The 22,357-nt window shown below is 40.6% G+C and overlaps 1 protein-coding gene across 4 annotated transcripts; it reads left to right on the top strand.

The window, feature by feature from the left end:
• The first annotated feature begins 136 nt into the window (after positions 1-136).
• marchf1 (membrane-associated ring finger (C3HC4) 1) lies at positions 137-22,113 on the top strand. 4 transcript variants are annotated; one of them, XM_061830195.1, is made up of 10 exons: positions 137-260; positions 3,462-3,608; positions 6,133-6,519; positions 10,265-10,321; positions 10,446-10,519; positions 13,208-13,945; positions 14,794-14,974; positions 16,704-16,848; positions 20,434-20,470; positions 20,635-22,113. In XM_061830195.1, the coding sequence occupies exons 3-10, from the start codon at positions 6,442-6,444 to the stop codon at positions 20,807-20,809; spliced, it is 1,485 nt and encodes a 494-aa protein (XP_061686179.1). In that variant the 5' UTR covers positions 137-260; positions 3,462-3,608; positions 6,133-6,441; the 3' UTR covers positions 20,810-22,113. The 4 variants fall into 4 exon arrangements, with proteins under 4 accessions (XP_061686179.1, XP_061686177.1, XP_061686178.1 ...); XM_061830193.1 differs by having other exon boundaries at positions 20,434-20,484; positions 20,578-22,113; XM_061830194.1 differs by lacking the exon at positions 20,434-20,470 and having other exon boundaries at positions 20,578-22,113.
• Positions 22,114-22,357: the final 244 nt, after the last annotated feature.

Genomic DNA, 22,357 nt, shown 5'->3' with positions numbered 1-22,357 from the left:
CATTTACTGTGTTTGGCCTGCCTGCTGACCGCTCTCACAGCCTCAGAGACGCTTCCATCTGAAGAACACCCACACACGGTCCGGGTTACAAAAGTTATTTATGCGTTTGTGCATTGTCTTTTTCTCACCTGACTCCAGGTCCTCGTCTGGCCGGATGCAGACGGACGCGACGCCGAAGAGCGAGAAGATGACAAAGGCGACTGTGATGAAGGCCAGCTCAAATCCAGAGAAAGGCACTTCCATAGCCTCGCAGCTGTCAAGTAACTCACTATGCACTATATCACACACATTTGGGAAAAAAAAAACATTAATGTAAAATTTATATTGTGCTTATGATTTTTCAGTGGTGTACAACTATACTATAATATCACACTGTTCCCAGTATTTTGATTCTTTCATAGAAGTAAATTTGGTGACCGCAAGAGAGCAAGCAGAGGTTGGGATTGGGGACTGATATTTCGAGAGACACATGGGGAAACAAGTGATTCCATTTTCGAGTTTTTGGAGATACTAACTGTTAACGTAAAACATGACAACCTGGTCTGCGATCCCTGTCACAGGTCTGACGTTACCTCTGCTGCTGGGTTGACTTTTCCTTTTTATTTACAACCCCAATTCGAATTCCCTTGGGATGTTGTCTTATACATAAATAAAAACAGAATACAAAGGCTGTCAAATCATGTTTTGGAATGTGCTGAAGCCATAAAATTCTAAATTAATGATAATCTGCGAGGCGGCACGGTGGTGCAGCTGGTAAAGCGTTGGCCTCACAGTACTGAGGACCCAGGTTCGATCCTCGCCCCGCCTGCGTGGAGTTTGCATGTTTTCCCCCGTGCCTGAGTGGGTTTTCTCCGGGTACTCTGGTTTCCTCACACATCCCAAAAACATGCTACATTAATTAGACAATCTAAATTGCCCTCAGGTGTGATTGTGAGTGCGGCTCTTTGTCTCCATGTACCCCTGACAGGTGGGATAGGCTCCAGCACTCCCCGTGACCCTCGTCGTTTTGTGAAGAAAATGGATGGATGGATGATAATAATAATGTGAGCAAAGGAGACAGTTCGAGGGTTTTAAAAAGACTCCATCCATCCATCCATCCATCCATTATCTACCGCTTTTCCGGGTCGGATTGCGAGGGAAGTAGCTTCAGCAGGGTTACCCAGACATCCCTTTCCCTAGCCACTTCTTCCAGCTCTTCCGGAGGGACCCCGAGGCGTTCCCAAGCCAGCCGAGAGACATAGTCTCTCCAGCGTGTCCTGGGCAATCCTCGGAGTCTCTTTCCGGTGCGACATGCCCAGAACACCTCAACAGGGAGGCGTCCGGGAGGCATCCGAATCAGATGCCCCAGCCACATCACATCTGGCTCCTCTCAATGCGGAGGAGTAGCGGCTCGACACTGAGCCCCTTCCGGATTTCTGAGCTTCTCACCCGATCTCTAAGGGAGAGCCCGGACACCCTGCGGAGGAAACTCTTTTCGGCCGCTTGTACTTTCGGTCACGACCCACAGCTCATGCCCATTGATGAGGGTAGGAATGTAGATCGACTAGTAAATTGAGAGCTTCGCCTTTCGACTTAGCTCCCTCTTTACCACAACGGACCGATACAAAGACCGCAACACTGCAGACGCTGCACCGATCCGTCTGTCGATCTCCCGCTCCATTCTTCCCTCACTCGAGAACAAGACCCCAAGATACTCGATACTCCTCCACTTGGGCAACGATCTCATTGCCGACCTGGAGAGGGCACGCCACCCTTTTCCGACTGAGGACCTTAGTCTCGGATTTGGAGGTGCTGATTCTCATCCCAGCCACTTCACACTCGGCTGCGAATCGCTCCAGTGAGAGCTGGAGATCACAGCTTGATGAAGCCAACAGAACCACATCATCTGCAAAAATTAGAGATGCGATACTGAGGCCACCAAACCGGACACCCTCTACGCCTTGGCTGCGCCTAGAAATTCTGTCCATAAAAGTTTAAAAAGACTCACCCTGAGAAAACTATCAGCATCAATGTGTAGAATTCACACATACATGAACAGGAAACGAGCTTCAATCTTCACGAGTTCTTCCAACACGCAGGAGGGAGTCCAGCGTTGGTCCCGGAAGTAAATATTACCACATCCTAGCACAAGGTACACACTCCGTCACATGCGCACTTGAAAAGGTAACCACCACGTGGACTTTGCTGTGAAATAAAATACAGTCTGTGTTTTCCACATGCTCACAAGAGGCGGAGGAAGTTCAATGTGTAAAGTTGTTTTTTTTTTTTTTTTTTTTTTTTCTTCCTCATCGTCAGACAATCAACTCTTGATTGTGCGTGTTGATGCTCCTTCCTACATTAAAACAATAAGAACAACAAAAGTATTCAGAGTACTTCATACACTTTTTGCCCATTATTTTAAAGCTTTATTCCAAACTGGATTTGTTTTTGTTCTCTACAAAATGCTGCACACAACAAACCCTATTTATAAATGAGAAATTATTTATTCTTTCCTTGCCAGTTAAGAATGTTTAAACATTACTTGAAACGGATTGCTGCTATTTCCATTACTTTCTCCACAGGAAATATTTTTCAGTGGTCCCTTGAGATAGCGTTTAATTTGTCCCGTGGGATTTGGCCACGCTTGTAAACTCTTATTTCAAATCAGCTTTCACCATTTAAATAACTCAAAATGCTAATAATCTGTTCCAAGGTACGTCCGCCCCCCAGATAAAAACAACAACAATGTTTGCAATGTGTTTTTCAATAAGGACAATTCCACTCATTAATACTGCACTAAAACTGAGTAATAAAATAAATAAAAGGTAAAGGATTAAACAGTTGGTGCATTAATACTGCAGTTCAATTCATTATGTTTCGACTTCTGCTGTGCCCACATTGGCTACTTGGGATGCGGGGGGCATAGAGGTAAATTTAAGAGTCACCATTATTCTCACCAGCTTTTTCCAAATGGGATTAATATACGCCTTTTCAATTTTGTGATATTGGTTGACTACATGTGATGCTCCACCATTTGAATTCAAATAATGTTTTAACAGTGCAACTATTGATGCTAATCTTTGGGATTTTCCACTATGTTAGCATTGAGCTAGCAAAGTTGAATGTCTGGTCATTTGTGTCTCAAGGAACCACTATGTTTGAAATCCAAATACATTTGTATGACAGTTGGGAATGTGAAATTCTTTAAAAATAGATTTTTGTTAACAAGTTGACAATTCGACTACTTCCATGATTTCCAGTAGGGGGAAATGTTTGGAAATCCCCAAATAGTTATGAATGTTACTTTAAAAAAAAAAAAAAATCCATGTACTCTTTATGCCTTTAAACTTTAACAGACTAGAGTATTTATTTCCATTATTTCCTGTAGAGTAAAAGTTTTCAAATGCATGCTCTAATAGCATTATTATGATTATAGATACTCATGTACTTCATCTTGAAATTCACTTACATGTATTCATCAGTGAGAAGATAAAACTCATACCAGAACGACGTCTACGCTCTTCATGGATTATTCCGGCCAGGGTAAAGAGGCCGAAAACCAGGAGGGAAAAGACAACGATCAGCGCCTCAAGGTCTCCCGACATGGACACCATCGTCAGCCAACGCGGGTAACCAACCACACGGAAGCTACATTAGCATTCGAGCTTCCTCTCACACACGGACGTACCGAAATTCAGACTGGTGAAGAGCACGCTTACACCTCTCAAGTTCCAGCTAGATCATGTTAACCCTAATTATTAATGGCCTTTGTTTGTGTGTGTATTTTAACAGTAGTGTCGACACATTGGGTTCTATTGGGCATTTGTGTACACCTTGCTTCCTTTTTTTTTTTTTTAAAGCATTTTAACCGTCTAAATTTCCCAAAGGTGGAGATGTCGCCATGGTTTTGTCATTTACGTCTTCAGCTGTTTAAATATAACAATTAAGGTGCTGCAGCTATTGAATATTTGCAAATTAAGTGTTCTAATGATTTTACCGTAATTTCTCGTATAGTGTGTCCTGAAGTATAATGCGCACCCCCAAAGTTGACCTAAAAAAATATCAGGAAAACCCTTCTACCAATATACAATGCGCACCACCAATTTGCTGTTACCCATATGTTAAAAAAATTCTGAATTATCTGTATTTATATTTTGTTAGGTTTGTACTTGTATAGTTAAAAAAAAAAAAAAGTCTGTACAACAATCATTAATAATAATCATTGTGCACGTGCTGATGTAGCTGTAATATAACGCTTGTCCTGGTCCCTGTAATCTTCAGAATGGAATCCCTCAACCAACTAAAATAAATGCTCAGTGACGGCATAACATTTTATTAATACTGTTGATAACATATATTCCAGTCTTAAATAAATATTTGATACTATTTGACTTGCATTAATAACTGGTTATAGATAAATATTTGTTTAAGTTAAAACAAACTCACAGACAGTCGTTTCTGATCTTTGGTGGCGTAGCAACAAACATGCTACACTAACTATCGAAAATGCAAGCTCCCCGAGGAGGTCATAGAGTTCAGTTTGGGGGACGCACATTACCGTAATAAATATAAATGTGTAACATAAGACATCGAATATCATCAAAATGTATATGTATACCTTTTTTTTTTACCAGTCTTACGTATCTATATACAACTATACAATGTGATTGTATTTTTTATTTTTCATCCTTACCTAAATATAATATGCTCTATTAACTTTTTGAAAGTATTTTTTTGAAAAAAATTGCGCATTATTTTTGAGAAATTACAGTATTTGTATGAAAAATGATTTTGTATTACTAAACACAATAACATAAAGCAGTACATGTCAGTTCCCACTCAGTGATTGTGTAAATCCTAGTCTGTCTCTATGTGGTCTGAGACTGACTGGCGTCCTATTCAGGGTGTCGTCCGCCTTTGGCTCAAAGTCAGTTGGGATAGGCTACAGTACCCCGCGACCCAGAACAGATAAAGATGTATTGAGATCGGACGGTTGGAACATGTAGATGTGATGTGGAGTTTTTTTATTGTCCAATTGGGGTCACCATCCACACATACTATTGCAGTATCTGTGACTTCGTGCTTGGCTTTAAAAGTTTGGAGCTTTCATGGTGATTGATCTGGGTGCCAATGAATATGAGTGTGGGCTTACTGTTCTGCGTGTTTGACTCACTGCGAGTCGTGGTCATCAGCAGGTCATTTATTATGTATTTATTACATGTTTGTTTTTTGACTGTTTGTTTACTAAAACAATTGAAAGCAGACCGGAAGTTCTGTATATCCTTGACCACTTGCGAGGGCCTTACAATGTGTTTTAACCAGCAATTTCTGGCTATCAAAGGTATTGCTAGATCTAATTTCCAAATTACAGGGATTTAGGTGAATATGCCTTTGTATTAGATTAGTTAACATTGATTTGTGACACACGCTGGATTTCATCTTTGTATGAAATTATCCCAAACTTTAAACCCTTATGGACTCTTTCCTGCTGGCTCACTGCCTTCGGACCACGTTATGTCTACATGGTGTTGTGTGGAAACCCAATAACTGGTTAGGCTATTGTCAGCAGGAACCGCTGAAATTAGGTGTTTTCTGGCAAAGAGTCTTTATTGTATTTTATTCCGGTCTTCCTTGCAGAATTGTCCCCCCCCCCAAATGTAGGGTTTTAAACCATAAAAGGACTTTTTAAGGTCATCCCACAGCATTTCAATTGGATTTAACTCTGAAATTGTACAATCATGCAGAGGGGTATTTGTCTTCTTAAAACTTTTTTTTGTTGTTTTTTTTTCTATTGGCATTGCCTTTCGCTTATAAGCACCACCAGGGGCAAATAAAAACTCACATCTCAAAATTGAGAACCATTGGTATCGAGAGTTTTAGGATTTACTATATTGAGATCACACGCACACACCCGTTTAGTATTTTCAAGGCAAGTATCTATCTTGAGGAAACAACAACGTGCGTTTCATTTGTTGTGGGTGTGTTTTGAGCTTCCACGCGCACGTTGTGTAATCCCATTAGTTCCGAGGTGGGGGCTGGGGTGGATTGAGGTTAGTCTAAGCCTTAATCCCCGTGCGGAGCGTATGCTTATTATTACCCCCGCATGCACGGCAAAATCCCTCACACCAACGCACACCTTTTTTTTGTCCGCAGGCTCTCTCGCTTTCTCAGCAGGGGAGTCCACGAGGGCGTGACGAAGCCGCTGAGTAGTTTCCCAGTCGCCATGACAACCGCACACTCGGCCATCTCCACCGCCGTCTTCGTGATCTAATTCCACCGTCCGTATCGGGAAGCGCAAGGAGCACCTGCTTGTTCTCCTTCGCCGGGATGGCCGCCCGTGGGCGGATGGGAAGGCGCGGCGGGGCTGCCACGGGAGGAACGCCAACGTCCGTGTGTGCTTGAGAGCGACTGTGTGTGTGTGTGTGTGTGTGTGTGTGTGTGTGTTGCCTGGAAACCACTAGCATGCCAGTACACCAGATTACGGTGGTCCCGGCCAGGGAGAACGGCAAGAGCGCCCTTCGGCCCAAAGACAGGAATGAGGTAAGGTCCTGACACGTTACTTAGGAACACGGAGAAGCACTTCAAGTACCTCCAAAGTCAAGCAATTTGGATTTAAACCAAAACCTAACGGGAAAAAAACTTGAAAATAAACCTACTCAAAATTCAAACTATCATGTGAGCAAATCTGGTGGGATTTCAGTTCATTGAGCATCAAAAGGAGGGGTGGGCTCCTTTCTTGAATATGGCCCACTGAAAATTTACGTAATCACTTCCACTATAATATTTGTTGTATTAATTTTGCTTTTTTTAAATCTAAAACTGGTGCATTAAGATATGTTCTATTTATTCTATCTATTCTTATTAAATCATTAATATATTGTAAATAAAAAATATTACAATAAACTAACACATTTCTTTCCTATTAGCTTGATTTAAGTCTTAAATCATTTCTAACTTACATCACCAAATCATTAAAAATACTAATATGCTTGCTATTTTTTTTCCCCCAAAATCGTTCAGCTATGAATTAAGACAATTGTGCCATTTTAAATATCTTAATGATATGTAGTATATTTGACATTTTCAAATACTATCGACTCCCACAAATTTGCAGTTCATCATTCACAACAAATTCACCTATTAGCAGATATTTTGGGAACCTCCCCCCACCTTTTTTTTTTTTTTTTTTACAGCGGTTTTAATGATGTCTTAATTTGTGTATTTATTACATTTACTCTTTTGGCCTGCAAATAGCCGGAGTCTGCTATAATTGGTTAATGAATGAATGAAAACAATACAATTACAAGATGTAATATTTTCTTATTAAAATGAACAATAGTAGTACCTTGTGATGAGTTTTTTGAGGTAGGAACTATCGCTGGGTTGATTTCATTTTTTTTGTTTTGTTTTTTTTAGTAGCAATTCTATACCTTATACTGGTGCTGTATTGAAGGGATTTAAAAAAAATGGAGCAGTTAAGGAATTGTAATAATGCCCTTGCATGTTGGCGAGAGTAATGGCTAATGCAATTTTAGCCATTTCTCAAATGGAACAAAACCTCAAACAAAACACTCGCAAAGAACATGAAGAAGATGCTAAGATTGAATAAACGTGTGGTAAACAGCCAGCCAGAGTTGAAGTGAGAGCTCCTGATGTCATTTACACAATCAACACATGCTACAATGTGTGTGTGTGCGTCCCTTTTCATCAGTTGACGGTCTTTTCCATTTAGAATTGTACCACTCTTTGCAGACTTTTTTTTTTTTTTTAAATTAGGACATGGTACGTGTTGATGGGCTCAAATGGTTACATCACAGATGCGCGCGCACAGAGGCAACATGTGTTTTCCTAGACAGTGAGAAGGGAACAGCCGGATTTAGACATGAACTGTGATTTGAACTCTGCGCTGAAGAGCTGACAGATTACAGCATCGTTACTCAACATAATGCACATTTGCCCAAAGGCACTTCAAACATTGATCACACATAATTTGTAGAAGTATTCATTGAAAAGTATTTTTGTATGCTTTTGTACAGTGGTGTCTTTAGATACCGTAAAGGTTTAAATTGTTCCGTGAGGTCACACTTGTTTTCAAATCATTAGTATACCAAATGATCTTTTCACATTGAAATGAAAGGAAAGGCCTTTAACCCGTTACAGCCTCCCCTGAAAAAATACACATTTTTAATGCAAAAGATACCATAGCACAGTGATTCTGAAACAGTGTGCCGGGGTACATTAGTGTGCCGTGGGAAGTTATCCAATTTTATGTAATTGCTAAAAAAAAACCATTTATTCCAAGAAATAATGTCTTTATTCATCTATTTATGCCGGTGAGGCACAATGACAGACATAAAAAAATCCTCTTCTATTCGATGGCAGGAAGTACATACAGTAATTAATCAATCAATTTTTGGTAACATTTACTTTTGTTGGTGTGCCGTGGGATTTTTTAATTGTTAAATATGTGCCTTGGCTAGCACAAATAGCATTGGAAAGAATTCTATTGTACTTTTAACTGCATGTAAACATACTGTAATGAGATAATTGAATCCAATTAAAACAAGTTTGTTTGCATCAATTGAGTGGCCATCATGCTGCTCCTCCCCTTGGCCACTTGGGGGCAGTATATGACAGACCGTATTCGAAAGACCGCAGTATGGATGGCTCAGCTCCTCACAGAAGATAAAGAATACACGACTGAGTTTTGTTACAATGAATGTGTTGCTACACTTTCTGTTCAAGTATCAGTTTCTTCAAGGATTATTTCCCATTATGTTTTACCATAAGCATTAAGATAGCAGATTACATACTCTGTGTTTGTTGTAGGTATAAATCTCCTAGTATCATATTTAGTTTGACACTTGGAATTGTTACTAAATGGCTTGAAGCATCTTATTTGCACAATATCGCCTAATTATATCTGCCAAAGTGCCTCTTGATGTGAAGTGACTTGAGGTCACTGCCATCATACCGTGCTCGTATCTCAAGTTCGAGCTGACAAGTCAAAGCAAAAAAATCAGACAAATGACATCTTGTAAAACGAAATCTGGTAACATGTATCTCAAGGTAGATCTGTAGTTTGTAGAAGTGTGAAATATTATTGACTCTTAATATCTTGAACCCCATTATGTAGCTAAATAAGAAAGAAAGGAGAAACAGTTTTTAGTATGTTTAAACCAACCATTTTCTGAGCCACTTATCCTCACAATGGTCGTGGGAGTGCTGGAGACGAGCCCAGCTATCTTTGGTCAGGAGGCAGGTTACACCCTGAACAGCTTACCAGCCAATCACAGGGCACAGATAAACAAACAAGCATCCACACCTATGGAAAATTTAGAGTCATCAATTAACTTACCATGCATGTTTTTTATAAGTGGGATGGAACTGGAGCGCCTTGCAGGCACGGGAAAAACATCCAAACTCCACACAGTTTGGGCTGGGATTTGAACCCCAATTTTCAGATATGTGAGGCTTTATTTATTTAGGTAACATGGAATTAAGTATTTTTTTCTTTGTCAACTACAGGATGTAAAGGGTATTTATTAGTGGATAAATTACCATACTTTTCTGTTAGTTTAAGTGCCAAAAGTCCTTTGGTAACAAAGCGAGATTCGAGAATGTAGACTGCACAAATAAATGAGTTAAATGCTAACCACCAAATGTTAGTTTGCAGCCGTTTTTCCCAAGTTTTGTCAAAAAAGTGGTCGACCAAAAACAAGTTATGGTGAACTGAACCATAAATCTGACAACAACAACAATTAGCGTCTTTTAATAACATTTCCAGACTCATGATAGTGGTTGAACACACATGCAAGCACAACCGCTAATAGCTAATCAGGCAGCAAATCCCTTGATCAGCTTAAACGAGACGCTCTTGTCTTTTTGCGGAGGTGTTGCTTTTCTTTTCTAAAAGTACAAATTTTGTGCCTTTTTTTAACAATTGGACAAAATTTGCCTTCTTTTGGGGGGGTGTTATAAAACAAAGCATTTTCATTCAGTTCAATAGGCAAAGATGATTTGAGATACGTATTTTGAGAAACGAGCATGATCACGGAGTGAATTATTAATTAATTATCTAAAGGCACCACTGCAGTCTGCTTATCGTTTAATAGCTTTAGCTCGTTAGCTTGATGATACAGATTGTTTTAAGGACTTTCCGAGGTGTTGTCAGAGTTGGAACATAAGAGCTTGTGCAGGTTGATTGTGCCATTTTAGATAAAAGCATCATTCTGCTGTAATGTTTTTTTTTTTTGTCCTCTCCTTTTCACTCTTTACGCTTCAGGGCCCTCAAGTCAAGACCCCCGGTCGCTCAGGGAGTCGATCTAGCAACATCTCCAAGGTAACCAATCGCACGGGTCTCTGATTCCATTGGAGTATTTTTGGTTTATCAAAAACAACATTTGACTCCACCATTGGAAGTAAAGTGTAATAAAAATAAAGATTGACCACACTTTCACTTGCAGGCGAGCAACTCGACAGCGGGACAAACCACCGCCTCCAAGACATCCGCCACGCCGTCTTCTCAGGATATTTGCAGGTAGAGCGTTTACTGTCTCTTGAAAAATTGCCCAACATATGGTAGCAACCCGCTCTGGAATTGATGAAACTGAAGAACTTCCTTGATGGGGTCAGCGGTTTGGCTATGAAAGTGTTTTGTGTGTGAGTGTGTGCGCGCTTTTGTTCATGACCTCATGTTTTGATGAAGGGCCATTAGGGTCATTAGTCAGACTTACCGTAATTTCCGGCCTATGAGCCGCGACTTTTTTTCCACATGCTTTAAACCCTGCGGTTTATGCGGTGATGCGGCTAATTTGTGCATTTTTTTTTTTCTGATGGCCGCAAGGGGGCACTCGAGCGGAAAAGCTAAAAGTGAGACCAGTGGAATATATGTGCCGAGGAAGTGACTTTTACCAGTCCGGCCCTGTTACCTCTGCGCTAACGTTTTACTGCCGTGTCTTAGTGATTTTTACCAGTATGTTTTTTTTTTTTTTTTTTTTTTTTTTTTGGACTGGTGGCCCTGTTAGTGATGCGTTAGCACCACCGTTAAACTCTCTGTGTACCGTCTTTGTTTGTAAATATCTCATGTTTCGATGTGGTTTTCAATGTGGGCATTTGCAGCCTATACACAGGTGCGGCGTATGTATGTACCAAATGGTATTTCCTTTAGAAATATACTGAGTGAGGCTTATAACTGGGTGCGCTCTGTAGGCCGGGAATGACGGTCCATTCTATACACACGAGAGAAATGGTCTCATAGATTTAAAGCTCTCATACACAATCTGAAATGCATACATGAAACAGTGGTGCCCTGAGATACAAGTGACTCAACTCGAGTTTTTCGAGGTACGAGCCATCATTTGGCTGATTAATATATATATTTTTTTATTATTATTTGTATTATTTTGCTTAGATTCGAAGGGACAAACTCGAGACACGAGTCCTCTACGGTGGCTGTGAACTCATTTCAACTCACAGGTCACAATAAGAGGCTTCAAGCTGTGTTTAATGCTCTGTCAGTTTAAATTTACTCTCACACTAAACAGAAAACTGAGATAATTACACTGTATTTACAACAGCATAGGTTTAAATTTTGGAAAGGTTTGTTTAGCTTAATGGTAACAAACAATGCAAAATATTGATTTTTCTAATGGTTAGCAACAAATTTGAAATGGGTATTTGAACACAAACAGTGGCGAAAGACATTCAGGCAGGCATTGTAACAAAACTTACAGGCATTTATTCTTTAGCATATACGAAAAATTACTTGTATTAAGGCATCTTATTTAGTGACTTGTAGCAGGAGTAGAAGAAGTCTATCGTTTGTCTGCATGTCTGTTCATTGTTATACAGCTTGCTGGTGGTAAGACAAGCATGCGCAATAGAACCAATGAAACTCGTATCTTATGACACCACTTTATTATATGAGTGCATTTTAATTTCAGTAGCGTGTGTGTGAGACCATTTCAGTAGTGCCTGTAAGAATGTTTCACAAGACTAAGAGGTAATCTAAAATAATGTTCCTGATGGCCCCTCATATGTCACCACACTGTATTCATGTCATTGCCATCTCCCTCTCATATATCATAAATATTGTGGATACATGTTTACATACCTAGATATAAGTGTCTGAACACTTTTAATTATGTTTTACGTGTTAAAGTTTCACATAATTCAGATGAAGCCTGCTTCAAGATGCATATAGGATAAATATGCAGTACATGGATTTTGCAAATTGTCTCTGAACATAATGTTAAATTGAAATAAAAATTATATATATATATATATATATATATATATATATATAAAACCCCTATATTGTCATGTAAATACATAATAATTGGATAAAATTTCTTATCCAGTTAATTTTATAATTTTTTTTAAAATGCCCAAAGAATCCTTGTCAAGTTGTTACAGAATAAATATCCATTTACAAAATAAAAACTATTGGGAGTTTTGTATTTGAATAAAAAAAAAAATGTTAGGCATTGGCAAATTAGCAAACTAATACAAAAAATATTTTTAAAAAATCACCATTATTTTCTCATAAGAATTTAATTTTTAAAATGAGGAAAAATATTATTACAACATATAAAATTTCAAAAACGTCTCATTAATAATGAGTTAATTGAATACAATTAAAATTTACTACATAAGTACAGGCTCACATCATTGAATTTTATTTCCTTTTTTAAAACTGTTAATTTATTTGCTTACGTGGGTTTTCTCCGGGCACAAAATGAAAGAAACATATAAATGACATTTTCTCATTGTAAGTCTAATTTTAGTATTCGTATTGGTATTTATTATATGTGGTTTTCGTTAAGAATAATGTAATTTTAATGAATGGAAGAAAAGATCTAGGAGGAGTTAAGGAGGGAAGGAGTTAATTCTTTTATGATAAGTTAATTTAATTTAAATAGCGATATTATGGAACCAACTATATCTTAATTTAATCAAATGTGATTCAATCATATTTTTTTCATATGTATTTCCTCATAAAAGTGAAGTTTTAATTTTTAAAAATAAGAATAATTGTTATAAAATAACAGAATAAATGTAAAAATAATCAATGTTTTTTTTGTCCTGCTAACAGAAAAGTTCATTGGATTTTTCATTTTTTAATTTAACATTTTTATTTTGTCACCTCATTGATAACACAGTCATCTCATCTCAGCATCCATCTGTGTGCATGTGTGTGTGCCTGTGTTTGTGGGAACATGTTCAGCGTTGTCCAGCTGACCCGTGTTGAGGAGGATACATCCGAATTGCCCGACCCCGGCAACAGCAAGACTCTGCGCCCCGCCCCCATGACAATCCGCAGCGCCACCCGAGGCCCCTCAGCTCCGGCCCCCAAGAAGCAGGTGAAGCGTCGCCACCGCCGCAAGAAGAACATCTTTCGGCCATTGGACTGCGTCGAGGCCAAAGACCCGGAGCGGACCTCTGACCGCAGCGAGCATGGCGAGACGCGGGCAGAACGCCCCTCGCGGACACACCGGGAACTCCCGCCGCGGTTCCGCTGTTTGGACTCCACCTCGGAGGACGAGAAGCCGACGACCAGAAGTTGGACTAAGGAGAAGTCGAGGCGGGCGCGGCACCGCAGCAGGAGCAAAGGCAGTGAGGATGTGACAGAGGTGATGGAGTTACAGTCTGTGGGCTCCGATGAAATGAAGGAGAACCAACCCTTGGTGGTGGACGATGGCGTGAAAAAACGACGTGTTGGCGGTAGCAGTGGGAACAGCTCGCTGAGGGAAAGCTTGCCCAGCGTGGACAAGGAGCCGAGTCCGGCTGAAAGTTCCTCGGAGGACGGTGAGGAGGAGCTGATCACTAAAAAGTATCAGGAGAAGGGGGCGGGGCACGGGGACATGGCGGCGCCCGTGGGGGCACCCACACCTCAGAAGTGCCGCGGCGTCAACGGCGCCCCGCCTCGCGCCTGCTCCGACGACTCTGAGATGGAGGTGTGCAGGTCAGTCGGCGTGTGGACGGGGACACGCGACCTGCAGGGCGTTCCTGACAGGCTCCACGATACTTTTGCACATTTAACTCTGAGCTGGAAACAAAAACACATGGGAACTGACATGAAAATAATGAGGTTGATGCTAATTTGATTTAAAAATGGGGGGTGGGGAGGTATCGTTGTCCAACTACCAAAAAATGGAATCAAATATGGCAAAGATGATGGTGATGATAATTTTCAAATTGCAAGCTAACTTTAAAACACATTTTTATTGAATATTTTGAATCCTTAATAAAAATGACAACATCCGTGTCACATTAATTAAAGTAATCCTATATCCATCCATCCATTTTTTTTTTTTAGCCACTTATCCTCACGAGGGTCGCGGGGAGTGCTGGAGCCTATCCCAGCTGTCAACAGACAGGAGGTGGGGTACACCCTGAACTTGTTGCCAGCCAATCGCAGGGCACATGGAGACAAACAGCCGCACTCACAATCACACCTCGGGTCAATTTAGAGTGTTAATATATCTCCATCTTTAATATTTTTTTCTCATAAAGAATTTAAAAATGAGAAACTGAAATATGTGTCAAAGATCATGAGTTAAATTGTCAAGGCAACAAATTCTGTAAGTAAAGTGATCTATAATTCTTATATATATAATTCATATTTCCTACATTTTGATTCATTATTGTCATGCATATAAGCCTTCCACTTTTCTCCAGCTCAGAGAACCATTGCGAATTATGTATGTGGCACCACCTCAGTCTGAAAGAGACACATGTACACAAAGGGGATTCCTTTTTTTTTTTTTTTTTTTTTAATAATAGGAGCGCTTATGTGTTTACATGTTGCAGGATCTGCCACTGCGAGGGCGACGACGAGTGCCCCCTGATCATGCCGTGCCACTGCACGGGCAGCCTGAGCTACGTGCACCACGCGTGTCTCTACCAGTGGATCAAATCCTCAGACACGCGCTGCTGCGAGCTCTGCAAGTTCGATTTCATTATGGAGACCAAACTCAAACCTCTGCGCAAGGTACACGCAGCAAATACCGGCGGTGGCCAAAGTACTCACACTTTGTAATTAAGAAGGTTGTCCAATTAGTAAACGTAGAGGTACTGAGCCAACCTATGTAGTGAAATGTACTGTGTACGACTACTGTGCACACCGACTAAGAAAGAATTGCAGTAATTGAGCCTGGACCACTTGTATTTGTTTTTCCATCCATCCATTATCTGAGTCGCTTATCCCCACAAGGGTCATGGTCCTAGTTTTTCATCATCAGGTAATAGCAAGATTCTTTTTTTTTATGTTGCGCGGGTGAAAAAAAAAATCCTGTGATTAATGCCTTAATACTTTTTGTATGTGTTGAATGATAAATGCCGGTGATATGGTTCCTCGCTGTGCTGTTTGGTCTGAGTACAAAGTTGCCTAAAGCAGTGACAGTATATCACTAGAAACTTTGCTTCTGAGGTTATGGGAACCAAGGAAGATTTTCTCGGTTGAACCAGAGTTCAGTAGCAGGAAATTATTGGTCATCCAACACTTGATTTCTCGAAGATTTGTGGTTGCTGTCCTCAGGTTTGATGGATAGAATAAGTATAGTTGCACGTCATTGCCATAGCAATGGTGAAAGAGTGCTTTTTAATAATACTACCCAACAGAAACATGTACCAACCGATTTATGGGTACTAGTCTGGGTAATGACCCCTGCGGGACACCACTATGAAAGGCTTCTTTATACTTGGGCGTGTGCCCACCGCATGATGTCACTGCGAGTCTCCTCCATGAAGTTTGCACTTATGTTTTTTGCAAATGTTCTCAAGTCTTAAGTATTATACTCATTGAATCTTTGTTACCAATATTTGTAAACCGATAACTCCCCAAGAGGGGTTGCGTCAGGAAGGGCATCCGACGTAAAAACTGTGCCAAACAAATATGAGCCTTCATCTGAGATGTCACACTGTGGCGACCCCTAACGAGACAAGCCGAAAGAAACTCTTTTTCATAAAGCGTTGGCAATAAGATGTCGTAATTTGTTAACAGTCACGCACATTTGAAAAATGTACGGGTGTGGTCAGTCATGCCCGCAGATATAAAGTTGCGGGTGTGTGTTCTGTTTGTAATTATGAGTGTACCCCTTTAAGAGCGCAGAGGGGGTGGTGCCAGGTAAACTAGGAAGTAGAAGTAGGCTGAGCAGCAGCTAGTTGTTCAGCTGCTCGTTGCCTCCGTGTTAAAAACAAAAAACAAAAAAGTCAGGCTGTGGTTCACTGGGCCGGATCGGTTTTCATGTGCGCTGAGTGTGCAACAATTGCGCAGTGGCGCAGCTTAGAGGGAACATTGCTCAAGACTACACAAATAAGCGACGTCTTTCAATACCAATGTATTTCTACTCGCAACAAATTTTATGCCTGTGATTTTTCGTGCTTGACTGTGCAGATTTGCGAGTGTGCGCGGGCGCATGCGCGCCCGTCAAATCACAGTGAGTGTGTTAATGCTAACGTTTATTGAAAAACGTTGATGATAAGATTGCTAAAGGTCACTTTATACTCTCGCGGTCGATAACGATAAGTGCTATTTCTTATTGAAAAACATTGTTTTGTTTGTTGGTTGGAACGGATTAACAACATTTCTATACATTTCAATGAGGAAAAATTATGAGCTGCAAGTGTTTTTCACAGAATTAATTCAAGTCATGACTCCTTGCCACCAATGCTAAATACACACTCATGTGATCCAGTGTTTTTGAAATTTTCTCCGCCAGTGGGAGAAGTTGCACATGTCCAAGAGCGAAAGGAGGAAGATCTACTGCTCAGTGATGTTCCACCTCGTCGCCATAGTGTGCATGCTGTGGTCCGTCTACATCCTGATCAAAAGAACCACAGAAGAGATCAAACTGGGCAAGAATGGTCAGTGCCTCTTCTGTGTTGTCATTACGTCCCCCACATGCCCAAAAAAGGATTGAAAACACATTTGGTCTTAAAGTGATAAATCTTTACATACTGTTGCGATCAAATACTGACAGCACTAAAAGTAAAAATTAAAAATTACCATCCGATACAAACAAATCGCCTTCACACGAGCATTAGCTCGCATATTAGGCTGCATAACACGCTGGCAAAAAGTGACATATCAAACATGGGCAAAGAAAAATATGGACAAACAGTACATAAATGGGATTAACTCAGTTTGGCATTTACACATAATAATAAACGTGAGGGAACATAAAGGAACTACCTGATAAGAGGCGATAAATTTTAAATAAATTGCAACTTTACCATTGCCTAGCAGGAAATGTGGAGCTTGACTGTACCTCCAATGTTCGTCTCTCTCTAAAACACAGGTGTCAAACTCAAGGCCCGGGGGCCAGAACTCGCCCGCCCCATGAATTTATGCGGCCCGTGGAGGCAAATTTGCGTCAACTTCCATGATTCCTGTGAAAATCTGTATAAAAAATATTAAATTGTCACGTATTATAAATGATAATGAGATATTATAAGCATTTTTTTTAATTACCAAATATGAATAATGTTTCAAAACCCCATTACACTTGAGCTCTGATTTAAAAACTAGTTTATAAATTTCACATGTAAATATGATGAGGCAATTAAAGATTATGGTTTTGTCATAATGGCCCTCTGAGGGAAACCGGAACTACAATGTGGCCCGTGACAAAAAATGAGTTGGACACCCCTGCTCGAAAGGTCATTTATATTATGTGGGTAGTCTTTGTCTGCGTCAAGTTTGACCCAAAACAATAAAATAACTTAGTTTTCATAGTTATAGCCAAGATAAATACTTAACACGATGCATTTCATTCCCCTACAGAAGTCCGCATGCATCTTCTGTATGGTTGGACATCGTTTGAAAATTCGACAATTCTGGTTCCCTGTTTCAATTCCGCTTCTTTTAGGGGGCGAAGTCAAAAAAGTTTGCATGATTTAAATCAGGGGTGTCCAAACTGCGGTTTTTTAGTAGCCTGCAGTTTGAACCAAAATGAACATTTGAGAGGGCCCATATCTTTTTTTTTTCTCTTGTAAAATTCCATTGAAATATATAAAGTGTGGTTTCTTTTCCTCCTGTGTCATGGTGTGCCGTGCAGTGCTGTGCGTAGATGCGTCAAATTTAAATGTCATTCCATAGAATTGTATTCGTTTATCTACAATTTAGCGAGAATAGTAGCGGTTTGTGTTTTTGGCGATTGAATCCTTGAAGTACTTTACCATGTGATAGGTCACTGGTACTAAATTGTCAATACAGTACATCACAATTTCTAACATGTATCATGGCCGCTTGTGAAATACATTACATCAAGAATTTAGCTACTTGTGTTTAGGCTTTATGCATACTGTATATGCCACAAGATGCCACCGAATCAGTACATCTATATTATTATCTTTCATACAAAAACAGCTAATTTTTCTGCGATTAACAGTGCATGTTCTCATCCTGTCAAGCTATTGTTTTTGTAACTTAATGAATTTAGTCTGGAAATATTATAACATTGTGTGTCATCGATTCTAATGCATGGCATGGTACACAAAAGAATCACTGCACAAATACTGTTCGGTTGTGTTTACAGTGAAGAAAATAAGTATTTGAACACCCTGCTATGTTGCAAGTTCTCCCACTTAGAAATCCTGGAGGGGTCTGAAATTTTCCTCAAAGGTGCTTGTCCACTGTGAGAGAGATTATCTAAAAAGAAAAATCCAGAAATCACAATGTAGGATTTTTTTTTTTTTTTTTTTATGATTTGTGTGATGCAGCTGCAAATAAGTATTTGGTACAGTAGCCTTTGTTTGCAATTACAGAGGTCAAAGGTTTCCTGTAGTTGTTCACCAGGTTTGCACACACTGCAGGAGGGATTTTGACCCACTCCTTCACACAGATCTTCTCTAGATCAGGCAGGTTTCTGGGCTGTCACTGAGAAACATGGAGTTTTGGCTTCCTCCAAAGATTTTCTTTTGGGTTTAGGTCTGGAGACACGCCAGAACCTTGATATGCTTCTTACAGAGCCACTCCTTGGTTTTCCTGGCTGTGTGCTTCGGTCAGGGAAAGAGGTTGTTCCCCAAAATCTCACAATACATGGCCGTGGTTCATCCTCTCCTTAATACAGTGCAGAAAAACACCCCCAAAGCATGATGCTACCACCCCCATGCTTCACAGAAGGGATGGTGTTCTTGGGATGGAACTCATCATTTGTCTTCCTCCAAACACGGTTAGTGGAATTATGACTAAAAAGTTCCACTTTGGTCTCATCTGACCACAAAACATTCTCCCATGATTCCTCTGTATCATCCAAATGGTCATTGGAAAACTTAAGACAGGGCCTTGACATGTCTTGGTTTAAGCAGCGGAACCTTCCTTGCCATGCGTGATTTCAAACCATGACGTCTTATTGTATTGCCAACAGTCACCTTGGAAACGGTGGTGGTGGTCCAGAGCTCTTTTCAGGTCATTGACCAAGTCCTGTCGTGTAGTCCTGGGCTGAATATTCACCATCCTAAGGATCATTGAGACCCCACGAGGTGATCTCTTGCATGGGGCTCCACTCCGATTGAGATTGACCGTCATGTTTAGCTAATGATTGCTCCAACAGTGGACCTTTTTTCACCAAACAGCTCTTCAATTTCTCCGTAGCCCTTTCCAGCCGTGTGGAGTTGTACAATTTTTGTCTCCGGTGTCTTTGGACAGCTCTTTGGTCTCTGCCATGTTACAAGTTTGAGTCTTACTGATTGTATGGGGTGGACAGGTGTCTTTATGCATCTGATTCAGGATAATACATGGACTGGACGTGGACTTTTAAAGGCGGAGTAACGGGTCTTTGAGGGTCAGAATTCTAGCTGATAGACAGGTGTTCAAATAACTATTTGCAGCTGTATCACACAAATAAATTGTGAAAATATTTCTTTTTAGATGATCTCTCTCACAGTGGACATGTACCTATGATGAAAATTTCAGACCCCTCCACGATTTCTAAGTGGAAGAACTTTCAATATTGCAGGGGGTTCAAATACTTATTTTCTTCACTGTAACTGTGAAGTTCATTACATTTGCGTGTAATCTTTCCGAATTGTTTGAAGTTAAACATTTATTCAGGTACAAATTTGATTGATTTTTTTTCTTTTTGATACATTGCAATTGAATTACCCAGTATAAAAATAATTTTGCTTTTCTATACTTGAGCATCAAATAGTGTATAATATCATAGTGGCTTATTGTAATATTAGATATACAGTACTGGACTTTTGAATATTTGGGCCTACCGCACTGCTGTAATTTGATATTGTTCATGATGATGATATTACTACTGAAAGTATGTTGTTAGATGGTACTTGATGTCAAAAGTTGGGGAACCCCTCCTTTGGATCGTCTTTTTAGATTCCTGGATCCAAGAGGCAATTGCGGCCATGATACATGCTAATACAAATAGAACTTTGTGGAGGTGATTTGTGGAAAAGAAACAAGAGAGAAATTAACACTGTTGATTGCAGAAGAATTTTGGCGGATTTCTCTCCTGAAGTACTACCGGTATGCACCCAAGGGTAAGCGCAGCACCGCACCACGACCGCCGACTGTGATGGATCGCGGCGCCCCCTGAAGGCGGACTAACTACTATGCCGCGTGTCATTCCCCAGGCGTACTTGAGTGGCCCTTCTGGACCAAGCTGATTGTGGTGGCCATCGGATTCACAGGCGGACTCATCTTCATGTACATCCAGTGCAAGGTCTACCTGCAGTTGTGGTCCCGCCTCAAGGCCTTCAACCGCATCATCACCGTGCAGAACTGCCCCGACAAGAACCGGCTCGCCAACGGAAAGCGGCAGACGGCCGTGGAGATCCCCGCGGGCCCCGCCCCGCCGGACTCTGATGCCTCCCTGGAGGCGGCGGTGGCGCCCGGACACGATCCGGTTTGAAGGTGCCAATATTTTGCGTCGAGGTGGACCGGACTCAAGTGTGTGATACGGTTCATGCGGTTTTCTTAGTTTATGGTTCTACGGATAAAAATAGTAGCTAACAAACACGAGTACATTGGTACCTTGAGATAAAAGTTTCATTTGTTCCGTGATTGCGCTCTTAACTCAAATCACCTTTAAATCGTTCACTTCAAGTGTGTTTGTCTCCCCCCCAAGGTGAACACAAGCAGGCAGAGGACCACCGCTGTGGCCACGAAATGAGGATGCGGTCTTAGCACCTGAAAAACTTGCTAATTCGGAGTAATTATTGTACGTCATCTATTTTTGACACTTTTAATCCTCTTATGCACTTTTTCAAACTGCACTAATACCTTCAGTGAAGCCAGGGGTGGCCAAAGTATGCGGCCCGATCTTCCACACGTCCGTTTTCCGAGCCGCTTATCCTCACTGGGGTCTCTTCTTTAGGTGAAATCAAAAGTGAGTGTATTATTTACATGACTGAATGAATATATTTGACATCTAAATTTGAACTTTTTTCCTCATTTGTCCATTCTAAAAATCAAATGGCCCCTCGAGCAATGAACAACTTTTCCACCCCTGCAGTTTAGATTTTCACTGACCACTTTAGAGGTTTGTCTACGTTTGTATGTCAGCTATTGGGAATGTTGCGTGTAAATATGTCATTTAACGTGATGTAGTGTGATTAGGATTATTGTGCTTTGGTGAATTGGGTGGGAGAAGACCGATGGTTTCTACTGCCTCACAGTGAGGCAACCGTTTGGAACGCCCTCTAGTGTACAAATACATGATGCTCGAGCTGGTCAACAAGCTCACAAAAACTGTTAAATACATCCATCCATCCATTTTTTTGCCGCCTATCCTCATGAGGGTCACGAGCCTATCCCAGCTGTCGACGGGCAGGAGGCGGGGTACACCCTAAACTGGTCGCCAGCCAATCGCAGGGACAAAGCGCCTCACTCCCAATTACACCTAGGGGCAATTTAGAGTGTCCAATTAATGTTGCATGTTTTTGGGATGTGGGAGGAAATCAGAGTGCCTGGAGAAAACCCACACAGGCACGGGGGAAAACATGCAAACTCCACACAGGCGGGGCCGGGATGGTCCTCAGAACTGTGAGGCCAACGCTTTACCAGCTGAGCCACCGTTTAATACAATCTCAATAAATAAATAAATGAGAACATGAAAAAGTTCATTTTTCTCAGTAGTTCCAATTCAAAGTCAAACTAATACAGTATAGCTAGAGTCCATTCTGAAGTTATCGATTTTATTTTGATTTTAGTTCACAGCAGTCCAAAAAAATAATAATTCACCTTCAGAAATTTGAATAGAAACAATTGAAACTTTTTGATTCATGATTTTAAATTAGAAAATGATTGAAATTGGGTTGGAAGGAGCATTCTAAATAGTTAGTTTTAGTTTTTCAATGGATCTATTGAAATAAATGACATTTTCTTGTATATTCAAATTTATTGATATTCTCC

Source organism: Syngnathoides biaculeatus, chromosome 9 (genome assembly GCF_019802595.1).
Source record: "Syngnathoides biaculeatus isolate LvHL_M chromosome 9, ASM1980259v1, whole genome shotgun sequence".
Classification (NCBI taxonomy): Eukaryota; Metazoa; Chordata; class Actinopteri; order Syngnathiformes; family Syngnathidae; genus Syngnathoides; species Syngnathoides biaculeatus.
Note: the sequence above shows the minus strand (reverse complement) of the source record. Positions and strands in the feature narration are given on the sequence as shown.